The 14,022-nt window shown below is 50.0% G+C and overlaps 1 protein-coding gene across 1 annotated transcript; it reads right to left on the bottom strand.

Moving 5' to 3' along the window:
• Window positions 1–7,078: 7,078 nt before the first annotated feature.
• LOC136497370 (peroxidase 16-like) lies at window positions 7,079–11,257 on the bottom strand. Its single transcript, XM_066493163.1, has 4 exons — window positions 10,592–11,257; window positions 10,281–10,478; window positions 8,911–9,076; window positions 7,079–7,734 (listed from the first exon to the last, which is right to left on the bottom strand). Exons 1-4 carry the CDS (start codon window positions 10,832–10,834, stop codon window positions 7,328–7,330), a joined length of 1,014 nt encoding a protein of 337 aa, XP_066349260.1. The 5' UTR covers window positions 10,835–11,257; the 3' UTR covers window positions 7,079–7,327.
• Between the last annotated feature and the right edge of the window lie 2,765 nt (window positions 11,258–14,022).

Below are 14,022 nucleotides of genomic sequence, written 5' to 3' on the forward strand. Positions count from 1 at the left end.
CCACAGTGCAGACCTAACTATCGGACAGGAACGAGTCAGACACGCACAATACGACACGCTTGACGCCTATGGATAGCGTATCTACAAGCAATACGGCACTATAATGCACAAAACAAGATATGCATGAATGCACATCCTATACGTCCTTTCACTATTGCCAACATATAGGGCAACCGTTCTCAGATTTTTGGCACATCGTTCTCTCCCTGTAACTAGTCGATACTATCGAACTATGCTCGAGTCAGTGTACCTGCAGAAACTTGATTAACCCTATCTAAGTCAGCAAAGTGCCATCTATCCTGGATACATAACCATAGTAATAGGGCTACTTGTATAACTTCGCATACAAACGTTCTAACTTTTTGAAAGGAATTTGTTGTCAAATTTTAGTTTAGAAAAGGTTTTTGAAGCCTTATTTCCTCATTTATGCTCTGATACCACCTGTGGCAGAACCGTCTAATCTAATGCCTCACAGGAGTGATTGTCTTCCATTGGATACTAAGCACTCAAGGGAGAACACTAAATTACTCGGTTCCGTCGGACACACCCCAGGGGAGAACCCAAAAATCCACATTTTTACCATCAGGATCACAAATGAGAGAATAAAGCTTACATCATTCGTAACCATTTCTTACATCACTTTTAATACAACATTAGAGTATAATATTTATTAATATAACAGCGGAATGAAATCATATTATCAGAGTTATAAACAATTTAATTGAACAGCGGAATAGAAACATGTGAACAGAGTTACAGCGGAAATAAACATATATTAATAAAATGATGAAGTATTGAGATATACACTATGACAACAGATTATGAACTTTCATTTATAAAAGCATTTGGTGAGAGTAATAAATAGCAACTACGATCGCAGCGTAAAGGAAATCCTCTCTGAGCCCACCAGGAGGAATCCACACACAAAAGTCAGCTCAAGCCTCCACCTATTACCTGCAACAGGGGGAATAAAACCCTGAGTACTCAATTATACTCAGCAAGACTTACCCGATGGAGAAAAGAAAAGACTCCAAGGATATGCAAGGCTATCTGGTTTGTGGGTTGCATTTGCAGAAAGCATTACTAAGCGTGCGTCCTTATATTCGGTTCTTTATTAATAGTCGCATTGGTTCATTAACTAACCATTCTATGTAAGCACCTGTGCTACTTTTAAGCAGGTGGTAAGCAATTAGATTTCCTTTGTCCATCTTCCATCTTTCATCTTTAGTTCTTACTACAATGCTAAACCGCAGACAAGCCGTACTGGATAGTTCGGCGATTCGCGAATCAACGCCCCCAGCTGGGTACCCCGAAAACACACACCCTGCTTGTACCCCGGGCACAAGCAGGACCAACCCATCACTCTCCTGTCCCAGGTGTCCAGGTCCCCGTCCAAACTAGGACTCCAAGCCCCCGCCCCTGAGTCTCGGACAGTCAGAGCAGGAAGCAGTGCTATGGGCAAAGCCTTTTGATCGGAGGGGGCGTTCGGAGGCTAAAGCAAATACTCTGATCTGGTGGACCCGAGGGGCCATGAAGCGGGTGCTGCTCCCTTGGGACCATATCGTGGTGATAGCATATCCGTCATTTGTGGAGGACGTGAGTTTTTTTTCTGGACCGTAGTGGTTGTCGTATGTCTACGTCGGGTTCCATGCCCGAGGGCTAAAGGCGGCGCCCACAACTCTGTAGGGCAAAGAGCACGCGCCCACAACACTATTCAAGCTTTGCTATGCCTGGAAGGGTCTAAAGCACCCATCCCGTCGTTCCCTGGTAGTATCCTATCGGGGCGCAGGGTATGGTCCTTGAAGTCGCGGTTGACCCGAACGTCTTGTCCTACCCTATACCTATCATCATGAGGGAATGGGGAGAGGTTGTTAGGCAAGACGAAACCAGTCCTTGGACATTGAGTGAGGCGAGGTTCGTCCTCGGACATCGGGCGAGGCGGAGTCCAGTCCTTATCCCTTAGGCGAGACCGAGCCCGTCCCTCGAGGGTTGGGCGAGGTGGAGTCAATCCCTAAGCTCTCGGGTGAGGCGGAGCTAGCCCTTATCCCTCGGGCGAGACCGAGCCTGGCCCTCGGGGGTCGAGCGAGGCGGAGTCTATCCCTAAGCCCTTGGGCGAGGCGGAGCTGACCCAAAGGCATCGGGTGGGGCGGAACTAAACTCCCGTCATTCGAGCAAGAAACGTAGCAGCGCCCTTGTCCATCCAGAAGTTTTTAACGTTTGATGGTTATTGGTTCCACCTCCTAGGGTACCCCGGTGTTAGGTCCCCAACATATACATAGAGTATTAAATATAGGCTAATTATGAAACTAATTACATAGTTTGCGACTAATTTGTGAGACAAATCTTTTGAGCCTAATTAGTCCATGATTTGACAATGTTTACTACAGTTGGTCCAGAAACAAACCCTAACAGTCGGTCCGGAAAGAGCCGGATCCGCGACAAGAGAGCAACAAGTCTTCCAAGCGCCCATACACAAGTATGTGCTCGGGATAATAAGTCTGTAACCTGCCTAGAGTTATATGCAACGATCGGTCTTTAACCGACCAGACAGGGAAAAACAATGTAACCAAGCTATGACCCGCCTCCACGGCGACACAACTTCTTACACCCACCAATACCCAAACCATATCCTTGCCCGATCACTATTTTCCTTTCCACCATTTTATATATTCCAAGTGATAATCATATAGTAACATATTTCCTATATCTCGCGAGTGATAGGCAATCACTCGACTTCTACCGGAGTCCTGTAGCATAGCATTCTACACGATCCTGTCATACTAGTAAGACTCATAGGAATAAAGATGTATATGTAAGTGGGTTTCATTCAACTCCTTGAAACTTAATGCACAAATATAATTTAAACTGCAGAAGTAGGGGGTTATGCATCGGGGCTTGCCTGGGTAAGATATATTAAAAAGTTAGTATCTGCATCTTTAGATCATCCACCATTAGCTAAATAACAAGCCTGTTGCATCATCTCCTGGAGAGAATACCAATACACCACCTTCAGATTCCCAATCCTCCTTCGATCGATCCGTTGATCCATCATCGTACCTATATGACATGCATGCGATGCAATACAAAGATGTAATTAATCAACTACAATCGTGGCTCGCAAAATACGACGTACGCCTCTCGAGTCAACGAGCTAGTTCTAACAATGACCATACTTAGGCTACATATACACGTTGTCGAATAAGACGTTATTTCCCAACGATTATTTTAGTTATATAAACCAACGGTGTTTCTTTATTTCTATCTATCGATTTAATTGTTATTCAAAACAGAGCATCATTAGCTACCTAGCAAACCAATTATTATTGAGCTACAAAATTTACAGTGGGTAGATTATAATATTAGTAGTTTACTGTCAAATTTTTAGAGTCAACACTATTAATAATTTCCCACGGAAATTCCTACAAGTTCTCCTTTAACCCTATTAAGCATTTTTAAAATAATTTGGGCAACCCTAAAAATATACGAAACCTAGGCGCACAAAATACCCTATCGGATAGACCGTGATTTTAAAAACTCAACGGAACTGGTTTGGCATTTTTATAATTTTGCTACACCTTATTTCCAATTTTTGAAGAGCACTGATTTAACAAAATAACCGAAAAACCTATAAACAGAAACAGGCCGAACGGCCTAGCTCGGCCTGCAGGCGCGCAGGAAACGGGTAGCCCAAAGGCGCGCGTGGCCAGCTGGCCCAGCGTAGGCGCGGCGGCCCAGCAGCGCTGCACGGCCCAGCGACCAGGCGCGGGCGGCTCAGCAGGCGAGGCGCGCGACCGGCCCAGCAGGGGCAGACCGGCCAAAGGCCCAGGCGGGGCACCGAGCAGCCCAAGGCGGGCGCATGCCGGCCAGCAGCAAGGGCGAGGTGGCCCACGCCAGGCAGGCCGCAGCCCAGCAAAACAGCCCACGCGGCCAGGACCAGATAGCGACGGCGTTTAAGCGATTAGGCCCCTGATCTTCCTCTAAATCATTCTGCGGTACTAACGCACTATTTGAGTGAGTCTAGTATTTTGCAAAGACACCCCTGTATAATTCTTTTGCTTGGACATATGCCCTCATCACCTTGCTTCTTCAGTCTCAGACAGAGCGCACGGAGCAGAGGGAGCACCGGCCGGCGGCGAAACCCGGCTGCGCGCTCGTTGACGACGACGAGGAGGCCCAACAGCGTAGTGGCGGGGCGCAGCGGACTGGCCACACACACCGCACAGCCCAGACCCTGGGCAGGAGCTGTGGCTGGAGAGGCGGCAACAGCGCACACAGACACCGAAACCCGCGCGCGCGGACGGCGGCGTAGCCACGGCCGCCATGGTCCACGCTGCGGTTCGGCCGAGCGGGCCGAGGGCTGGGCCAAACCGGCAAGGGAGGGCACCAGCGCTGGAGGCTTGACCAGCAGCGGTCGCGGTGCGTGGGGCATCGGCGGCACGTCCACGCGGATCGGGCGTGGCGGGGAGCTGCGCGCGGACCCGGCGAGGCGCTGATGCGAGGTACCAAGCGGGCTCAGCACGGGGTTTAGCGGAGAGGGAAGGAGAGGTGCCGTGCACGGGCAAGCAGAGGGAGAAAACGGTGCTGCTGAGCAGCAGGCTCAGCGCGAGGAGTGCCCACGGGGCGCTAGGACTGCTGCGGGCAGCAAAGAGAAAAGGAAGGAGGCAGCGGTAAGAAGAGCGAGGGAAAGAAGAGCGGAGCTGAGGCGTCGGTGATTTCTGCGGGCAGTGGCCCAAGAGAGACAGACAAGACCGAGAGGCAGGCGGAGGCAGCGAAAAGATAGGGCGAACCCACGCGCGCAGGAGAAATGGAAAAGGCAGCGCAATGGAGTGGATTTGGAAATATCCACAGCACAGCACGCTAGCACAGGACATAGGACAGGACGCCACAAGGTGCCCCCAGCCTGTGCCCTGCAGTGACCCGATACGTAAGCCACTGAAAGCTAGTGCAGAGCGTTGGCAAGTAGGATTAGCTAAGCTCAGCTCAGCTAGGGCATGCTGGTGATGGGGAAAAAGAACGACAGCAGTGCCTCCCCCACTAACACTGTCTCGGCGACGAAAAGGACGGAAACACGGAGAGACTGACATGATTGAAAGAAAGACAAGCCAGGGAGGAACAGTGGGATGAAACAACAGCAGCTCCGGCACCTACTTCATAAATACGGTGTAGCAGGATGTCCTGGCCCAATTTTTCATTAAAACAAGAACAGCGCGACGAAATTGATACGAGTTGACTCGAGAATAGGACCACGTGCTTCTGGCTCAGGCACTCTTATATATATATCGTCGTAACAGCACTTGGCTTTGGAGCACGTTCATTCGTCGTAACTTTTATAACGGTCTACTAATTTACACAAACTTCGCTCATCGCTTCCCGTATATTCTAAACCAAAAATTCGAGAAACTCGTTCGAAAGTTTTACTTAGGCCTAAATCGCGGCGCTAAATAAGATCGTAACACCAGGGTGTTACATAACTCTAGTGGATTGCTCGTGTCATTGAGTTACCTCACTTGTGGATAGGTTCTTGTGGTGTCCAATTGTGTGGACGAGGTTCGTGCAACACATCTTAACCGCTGAACCACCAAGTGTTGGTCGACACAATGTGGACTAGCATGCCGGCAAGCACGTGAACCTCGAAAGAAAAATTGGTTATCTCTTGCCCTTTGGTATTCTTCCGGTGATTGATTTAGTATTCATCTTGTGATTGATTCACTCCTCTACACGACGGTATAATCACCCTACTCAATTATTTATATTCTTGCAAACTAGTTGTAGCAAACTCTTTAGTATAATTAGAATTGAGAGCTTGCTTTGTTGTTTTAAGTTCATCTAATGGAGCTCTTTAGTATAGCAAGTGTGAGAGCTCTTAGTGAGTAGTGACATAGCAAATTATGTGTCTAGAGATCATAGCAACTAGAATTGTTGGATAGGTGGCTTGCAACCCTTGTAGAACTAGAGTAAGTTTGCATTTCTCTATTTGTTATACTAATCAAATTACTCTAGTTGATTTGTAGATTTTTAAATAGACTATTTATCCCTCTAGCCATATTAGGACCTTCCAAGCGGTGTTTGGATTGGGATGAGAATGGAAATGGGGACAGGGATACGAGATATTCAATCATAGCCATGCGTTCTTACACCTCATTTAATCATAGACATTCATTTATTTCCCTATCCCACCTTTTATATCCTAGTATCCAGACGCCACCTGGAGTAGCAACCGTCAGCACGTACAGAGTTAAATCATGCGCCGCTACTTCTGCTAGTGGTAAAAAAACCACTGCATTTTGTTTAAAAAAAAACACTGCATTTGCTAGTGTTGCCTGCTTCTGTTAGTGGATCACAACCAAGTACTAGTCCGGTTCCTAAAAGGATTGGAGGGAATGAACGGGACCTACTCCCCTTAATTTCTTTTAATCCCACTCCAATAGTCTAATTCCATCGAATCCAGAACGAACTGATTCAATCGGAATACATAGAATTAGACTTAGTGCATGTTTGATTCATATCTCCTAAAGTTTAGTCACCTAAACCAGCTCCTAAAGTTTAGTCATCCATGTTTGATTTGGTGGACTAAAAAAGCCGTTTTAGTCCCTTTTAAGTCAGGGTCTTTGATCCAAAATGACAAAAATGTGAGGCAGCCGTACTAAAAGGTGGGCTTTAGTCCTATTTAGCAACACTTGGATGACTTGTTCGCTAATGTACTTTTTAGTCCAATTTAGTCATAGTGTTTAGATAAAAGTGACTAAATAGGATTAGATTTAGGAGGTGAGGATTGATCCAAACACCCCTTGTCCTTAGACATTATCACGGGATACAAGAAGCGTGACGTCAGCAGGCGCCAGTGGCTGAATGGGCCTCGCATGTAGTAGTTGAAGTACATGGTTACGGGCCTGCGTACCCTGACTAATGCGGCCCAGTCTGGCCTTGTAAACGAACCCGGCCCCAAATTACTATCTCTTCTACCCAGAAATCCCAAATTCCCCTTCTGTTTCTTGCTGCTTTCATCTGTGATCATAACAGACATGCATTTGATCTGATCCAAGCGCGCGTAGGCGTAACCATGTCAATGGAAACATCCATTAGAATCAGAATTTGGAACATCTGCATCAATTTCTACCATCCATCGGGCATCTAGCTAGATCAGAAGAATCTCATCTCATTGCTAACAAAATCCATCCCACAACGCCAAACGTACGTGTATAATCAAAATAAGAAATGAACTCACGCACGCTTCTACGCCAACGAATGGAAGGAATTGAGCCCCCAATGCAAGCTACAGTGCCAGCAACGAGCCAGCCTACTACTGATCAACTGATGCGACGAGCGGCTAGTTGACGGCGGTGCAGACGCGGCGTATCTCGCCGTCGCTGCCGGTCTTGACCCCGATCCTGCCGAGCTTGGCCATGGCGGCGACGAAGGCCTCGTTGAAGGCGGTGCTGTTGGCGGCGAAGAGGTTGACGGTGGGTCGGGATCGGCGGTCGGTGAAGAGCACCTGGTCGGACGCCAGCAGGCCCTTGTTGTAGCGGAGGTTGTTGAAGTAGGCGTTGTCGAAGACCTTGGGCGTGGTGACGTCCAGCATCGCGAACGCCGTGGGGCTGTAGTTGATGGGGCACACCCGCCGCAGCGACCGCAGGAAGTCGAGGTTCATCGGCGGGTTCCACGCCAGCCGCTGCTTGAACGTGTAGATCCGCCGCACGAACTTGTCGCAGTGCGTCACCCCGATCGTGTGCGCGCCTGCAGTGTAGTATATGGCATTGCATTGCTTGCTTGGGTTAGAACATGATGATCCATTGCCTCACAAATCAGAATGCATGTCTTATTTTTCGTGTTCAAACGCCTGTGGAATTAAAGACCGGAGCTGGCTTTTCTTTTGTCATCCATTCTTTGTAGTCTAGCAGTAGTAGTCCTACTTTGCATGGACAACATTGGGTGGTTCAGTCAAAAGTAACTGCTGCTCGTTTGGATTTTGTCGCTGGGGAAAAGGCTTCGTGTGTTCAAATCTGAATCAAGAGGTTATTTTACTACTGCTAAACACTAAAACCCCGCTTCGCTAAAAAAATAAGTCAAAATACTGTTCTAACGGATTTGCTGTGAGAGTAAAACACTGTTCCGGCTAAAAAAATAAGCTGAAAAATACGGATTATAAGACAAGGGAATAGGGCCTTTTGGTGTCCCCTGTTCTCATGTACTATAAACGTCGTTTTTTTTATCATTCCCAACACCGAATCAAAGATAAAACAAAACCAAAACATGGTAGCCTAAACAATGTAAACCCCAACGGTCAGTAAACAACACACTAAAACCCCTCAAAAGTTCACAAGGAATAATCTTTGTTTATACGAACCAATCAACCAACCTCCCTAGAAATGAACCAGAAGCCAGCAGGGTTAACTGTTTGCAAAGCTGTAGGCCGGCGTCTGTGATTGCGGGATTACTTTACCACTTTAAAGTGTCGGCTTCTCACCTCTCTTTCTTGCAACACCAACACACAGTACTCTGCACTCGTGTGTTTTTCTATCGTGTACGTACGTGATGGTTTTCCCAAATCACACAAGACGGGGGAAGGTTTTCTGGCTTTTTACGAAAAGCACAGAGCGGTTGCAGTATAGAACAGCGGACCACTTTGTCTTGGTGCCGCAAACAGAGGATAAAGTCACGTGAGGTGAGCCACAGAGAGCACGAGAAAGATGCTTCGTACTGCGATCAACCAGCTGTTGCTACAACCAAAAGAAAACAGTAACGAGGAGGCTCACTCCCACGGTTAATTTAATTTGGTTTTTTTAATCTAATTGACAGCCTAGGTTGTCTTGTGAACTCAGGATTCGTAGACGCCCAATGGTCTCGACGGACTAGACCTGACAGCGCTGTGGAGAGGAATACAGATACAGGGTGAGCAGGGCAGAGACGAACCTGAGAGGGCGATCATGTCCGTCTGGGTGAGGCCGTTCTGGGCGAAGAGGGAGTTGAGCTGGTCCAGGTTGAAGCCGGGGCCCGGGAGGACGTGCTTCACGATGGCCCTGTTGAACGTCTTGCCGTCCAGACGCCCCAGCTCCACCGCGTAGTTTGGCCCGCCCAACTGCAAACGCAAGTGCAGTGCAGTGCAGGGTGAATTTCTGTGCTTTTTCAGGGAAGGCACCGTCTGTATACCATAGCAGCTCTTGGTCGAACTAGTAGCTAGTAGTAGTGGTGTGGTAGGAGCAGTAGTAGCAGAGGAGTACCGGATGAGTAGTAGTATAATAATAGCCTGCATACAATTGTCCGCATCCCGTGGCTACAGTCTACGGAGTGGAAATTTTTGTCCCCTGCTGGCCTCTCAGTCGAGACGCTTGCAAGAGCGGACATCGCGTCTCGCCGTCGTCAGTGCGTCACGGACCTACACCGACGAGAGGGAAACTCTTAGCTACGCTAGCTCGGCCGCAGCACCGGGCGTCACGGGCAGGATTAGGAACAGGAACACCCCAGACACGCGTCAAGTTCGCTGGATTTATAAACCGTATTTTTTCAGCTAACAAATAGTATTTTTCTCTCACAATAAATCTATCATCCATAAATTCATAGATTCAGGCATGACTTATCAGCCAAAAAAACATGGAGACAGTCTACGTACACCGCTGCTAATGTACTAGGAGCACAGAGGTTTTGCTGTTACTACTACACGCCCTGTTCATTTAACTCATAGACAGTAATCTTTTAGCTAACAAATAATATTTTTCTCTCGTAACAAATTAGTTAACGATACTTTCAACGGTCACTGCGGCAGGACGGGGCGAGGGTGCCTTTCCGCCGTGGCGTCCGCGTCCGCGGGCCAGCGGCGGCTGACACGCAGCACATGTCCCTCTGGGCGAATCGGGGTGGTGCGCCGCGCTGTGCAGGCCCCCCGGCGCCCGGTGCTACGGGACCGCGAGTCCGCGACCGGCTGGCTGCGGCCGTCGAGGGAAAAAAAAAAGTCACTGGCACGCAGGCTTGGAACAGTGCCGGTGCGTACCCCGGGGCCCGCCTGCCATCAGACGGACCGGCGTGGTGGCGGCCTTGCCGCGACCTACTCTCGGTCACGCAGCTTCACAGGTCACTGGGATATACGTACGTACTAGTAGAATGGTAGTAATGCACGGGACGGTGAACTGAACCGACCAGCACGGCGAAAGCTTGGCGTGGGCTCGTGCGTGCCTGGCCGCGGACACTGACACCGGTGTGGCCCCCTACGTGACGCGGTGAAACCGGTAGGATGGCTGGTGGTGGAGCAAGCTAGAGCCAAGAAAGAGCAGGATAGGAAGGTTTACCAGGGAGACGACGTCACGTGCGGCCATAGCGAGGATGTCCGCGCACGAGACCTTGCCGGCACACCCGGGGAGAGCCTCCACGGCCGCCTTCGCCTTGTTGATGGCGTCCACGGAGTCCGGCGACAGCGTCGCGTCCGCGCCGCTGTGGTTCTCGTCGTCCCCGTTGAGCGCCATCAGCATCACCGACGCGTCGCATCCCTGCAATATAATGCAATTTCCCCACGGCACAAGGCATGCAAAAGCTCGGTCAGGCTGAGAGACGAACAGGCACGGACCAAGCGGCAATACCCCGAGCTGCCTTAGTGCCTTACTCTGACGAAGCAGTCGTGGAAGAAGAGGCGGAGCGTGCCGGGCCCGACGGCGAAGCTCTGCTGGAGGCGCTGCGAGATGACGGAGCGCACCGTGGACTCCGCGCTGGGGCACGAGCTGCCGTAGTAGTTCTGCCGCAGCTGCGCCCTCGCGGCGCCCACCATGCCGCCCAGCAGCACGGCCACCACCGTCACCAGCGCCGCGCCGCGCAGGAGGAGGAGGCCGCCGGCTCGAGCTCTCGCCATTGCCGCCTGCCCCTGGTCTTGGCCTCGCTAGCTAGCTCGGTCGCCTCGCCGCCCTCGGTGCGCGCGGCTGCGTGCCACTGACACTAGCGTGCGTGCGTGGGCGGGGGCTCTGGCGCGAGGAGAAAAGTGCGGGAGGTTGCCGTTGATATATAGTAGGAGAGGACCTGGTGGTGGTTACAAACGACGCGCGCGCGCGCGCAGGTTAGGGGAAAGGGGGCTAAAAAAAGAAGCAGGGGTGGCGCCGGGCGCGGCGCTATGGGCTGCTGCGGCCTGCGGCAGTGCGAGTGCGTTGTGGGGGAGGATTGGGGATCGGTCTCGGCCTCGGCCTCGTCGGTCGTCGCGGCGGAGATCGAGAGAGACGGCCTGTTCGTGCTAGTTTGGTGTGAGACGAAAAAATTGTTGGCTGTGTGACGGAGGGAAGAGAAGGGAGGGGAGGAAGAGGAGAGCAGAGGGCGATGCACGTCGTACGAGGTACCAGCTGAAGCCCTGTCCAGACGGCTGTCCGTCGGCCACCGGACGCATTACAACATGTGCGACCCAATATCTTATTTATGTACGTAGAAAGATGAAACATTTATAAATATATATTTGAAACACTTAAAAAACAGCTGAAAGCTTATGAAAAGTCATACAAATATGTAACGTCCAAATAAAACATTTACAACATATATGTAAAACATATGTAACATCCAAACAAACACACCTGCAACATAAGTTAGAAAAAATAAATGAAGTATTTGGAATATACACTTACAACATACGTGTATAGACATTACAACATGTGCAACATCCCTATCTACTTTTGCAACATACGGATGAAACACATGCAATATCCAGATAAAACATTTGAAACACTTGAAACATACGTTTACAACATGTGCTTTCAACGTAATGTGACCTTGCAGCTTGGAGGAATGGAGGCTCGTCGTTGTGGCGGCGGCGGCGCATGGAGCTCGCCGGTGCGGTAGCGGCGCGGGGAACTTGCCAATGGGGCGGCGTCACGCGAAGCTCCTCCATCAGCCAGGGGAACTGCGGCGTCAGTAGCACCTCGACGCGGTGGGGGACGGGGCACGGTGCACAGCGACGGAGGATGGGCACGAAGCGCATGATACGGATGGGGCACGGCGCGATGCAACGCGGGATGAGGGCGCGGTGCGGCGGTGAGGTAGCTTGGGGCAGGCGAACAGCGCGTTTCACCGCGACGAGCGAAGCGAGTCAGAGGAGTTAGAGATTTCTCGGGTATCGTAGTGCAGAGACGGAGGAGAGACAATAGATGGGGCATGTCGAGAGGTGTGTCGGAAGGACGTTGCATAGGGTGTTCAGATACTAATAAGAAAATAAATTACATAATCTGTCAGTAGTCAGCGAGACGGATTTTTAAGCCTAATTAATCCATCATTAACACATGTTCACTGTAGCAAACATTGTCAAATCATGGACTAATTAGGCTCAAAAGATTCATCTCAAAAATTAGTCACGAACTATGTAATTAATCTATATTTAATACTTTATACATGTGTCAAACATTAAATGAGATAGCGACTAAAATTTAGGAGAGACAACTGTGAGATGACAGCGCACCGTGGACTCCGCGCTGGGACACGAGCTGCCGCAGTAGTTCTGCCGCAGCTGCGCCCTCGCGGCGCCCACCATGCCGCCCAGCAGCACGGCCACCACAGTCACCAGCGCCGCGCCGCGGCGCAGGAGGAGGAGGAGGCCGCCGGCTCGAGCTCTCGCCATTGCAAACACCTCTTATACTTGCTCTAACCGATCGTTTTTCTTTTTTTTTGTGCGTGTGACTGATAGGTTTCCACTGGGAGTTTTATTTAGCCTCTGGCATTGTGTCGAACAGAACAGGAGTCTAGTAGTGCACGGAACCAGGACCAGCTGTATATGCTTTGCTTAGACCGTCTTCAGTGGATGACCCCAAATTTAAAATAGATTGTGGATGGTACTATATCAGCCTTTAACAGAATACTCTCTTCTGAAGACTTATTTTGAGTTACAACATGAGTATCATTTCTTCTAAAAACTCATTTACAGAAATGATTGTCGGAGAAAGATCAAAATGAGTATTGAACTTTTTATCTATAGCATTATATAAATATGGAATGTGTTTTGTATTTTAGGTGACGTTGTCGGAGATAGCCACCGGAACATCAGTGCGCGGATGGTGACATGGTGCGCCTGCACCACACAGCGCCACGCACTGTGTCTGTGCGCGCAGGCGGCGCAGCTACCTAGCCGCGTCCCCTCTGCGCGCCTATGCCTAGCTACTACCATCCAAAGCGCCTTCACATGGCCTCGTTGCGTCCAGCTCGTGGCCAGCGGCACCACCCGTGGGCATGGTGGCGACTGGCGAGGCAGGCAGGCAGCGCTCCGCTTCCGTGTGTCCTCTACCCAAGGCCGCAAGGCGCCAGGGCCGACCCGGGGACAGAACAAGATTCACGGACATGGCCGGTGCAGAGAAACAAGGGGCGCTTTCCGTTGAGAGCTTGTCAGGATCAGGATCCAACCTGCGACTGCGAGGCTGTGACGACCGAACCCAACCGAACCGAGGTGCATGCCTCGGCACGGCTGCGTGCCATCCACGCCATGCCTTGGCTGTGGCTTATCGTAAATGATCGTAAATTTTTAGTCAGAACAGTATTTTTTTCTCACACAAACCAGCCAGCAGCATTTCTTTACGAACCAGCAATAATATAAACTAGCCAACCGAACTGATGGTCCCTCTTCCCGTCCCTGTTGTGCTTAATTCCCTTTCTCGATCGAGCCTTGTTGTCATGGTAAAATGGTTTGTACCATAGCTGTTAGCCCATCCATCAATCATTGTAGCCGATGATTGTTTCAGAGAGGCATGAGAATGCATGAGACCGGAAAAAACACCATCTTTGGTTTGGGGCCAGGACTAGCAAAGCACATCATTCAGATATTCATTCATCATACCGCCATGAACATCTATCATTTTCTTTTGATCCCACAGGCACCAAAACTTCTTCACTCTCCTGCAGCCTTCCTGGTCCAGCCAGCGTCATGCAAACGTACTAGTACTAACCTGATAGGTAGTTAAAATGTTGTGCTACATCTGCTGTTCTTTGTGCTGGAAATATTTTAGCGCTCCAACCAATCTGTGTCAGCAGCTGTGGCCATTGGCCCAAGAGCAGATTAGTTTGCTGCAGCTAATCTTA

Source organism: Miscanthus floridulus, chromosome 12 (genome assembly GCF_019320115.1).
Source record: "Miscanthus floridulus cultivar M001 chromosome 12, ASM1932011v1, whole genome shotgun sequence".
Classification (NCBI taxonomy): domain Eukaryota; kingdom Viridiplantae; phylum Streptophyta; class Magnoliopsida; order Poales; family Poaceae; genus Miscanthus; species Miscanthus floridulus.

Bases quoted from the DNA above. Each gene is read 5' to 3' on its own strand.
- LOC136497370 (XM_066493163.1), bottom strand. From the start codon at position 10,834: ATGGCGAGAGCTCGAGCCGGCGGCCTCCTCCTCCTGCGCGGCGCGGCG. The intron at 10,479-10,591 runs GTAAGGCACTAA...ATTATATTGCAG, and splicing joins TCCACGACTGCTTCGTCAGA to GGATGCGACGCGTCGGTGAT. The intron at 9,077-10,280 runs GTAAACCTTCCT...TTGCGTTTGCAG, and splicing joins CACGTGACGTCGTCTCCCTG to TTGGGCGGGCCAAACTACGC.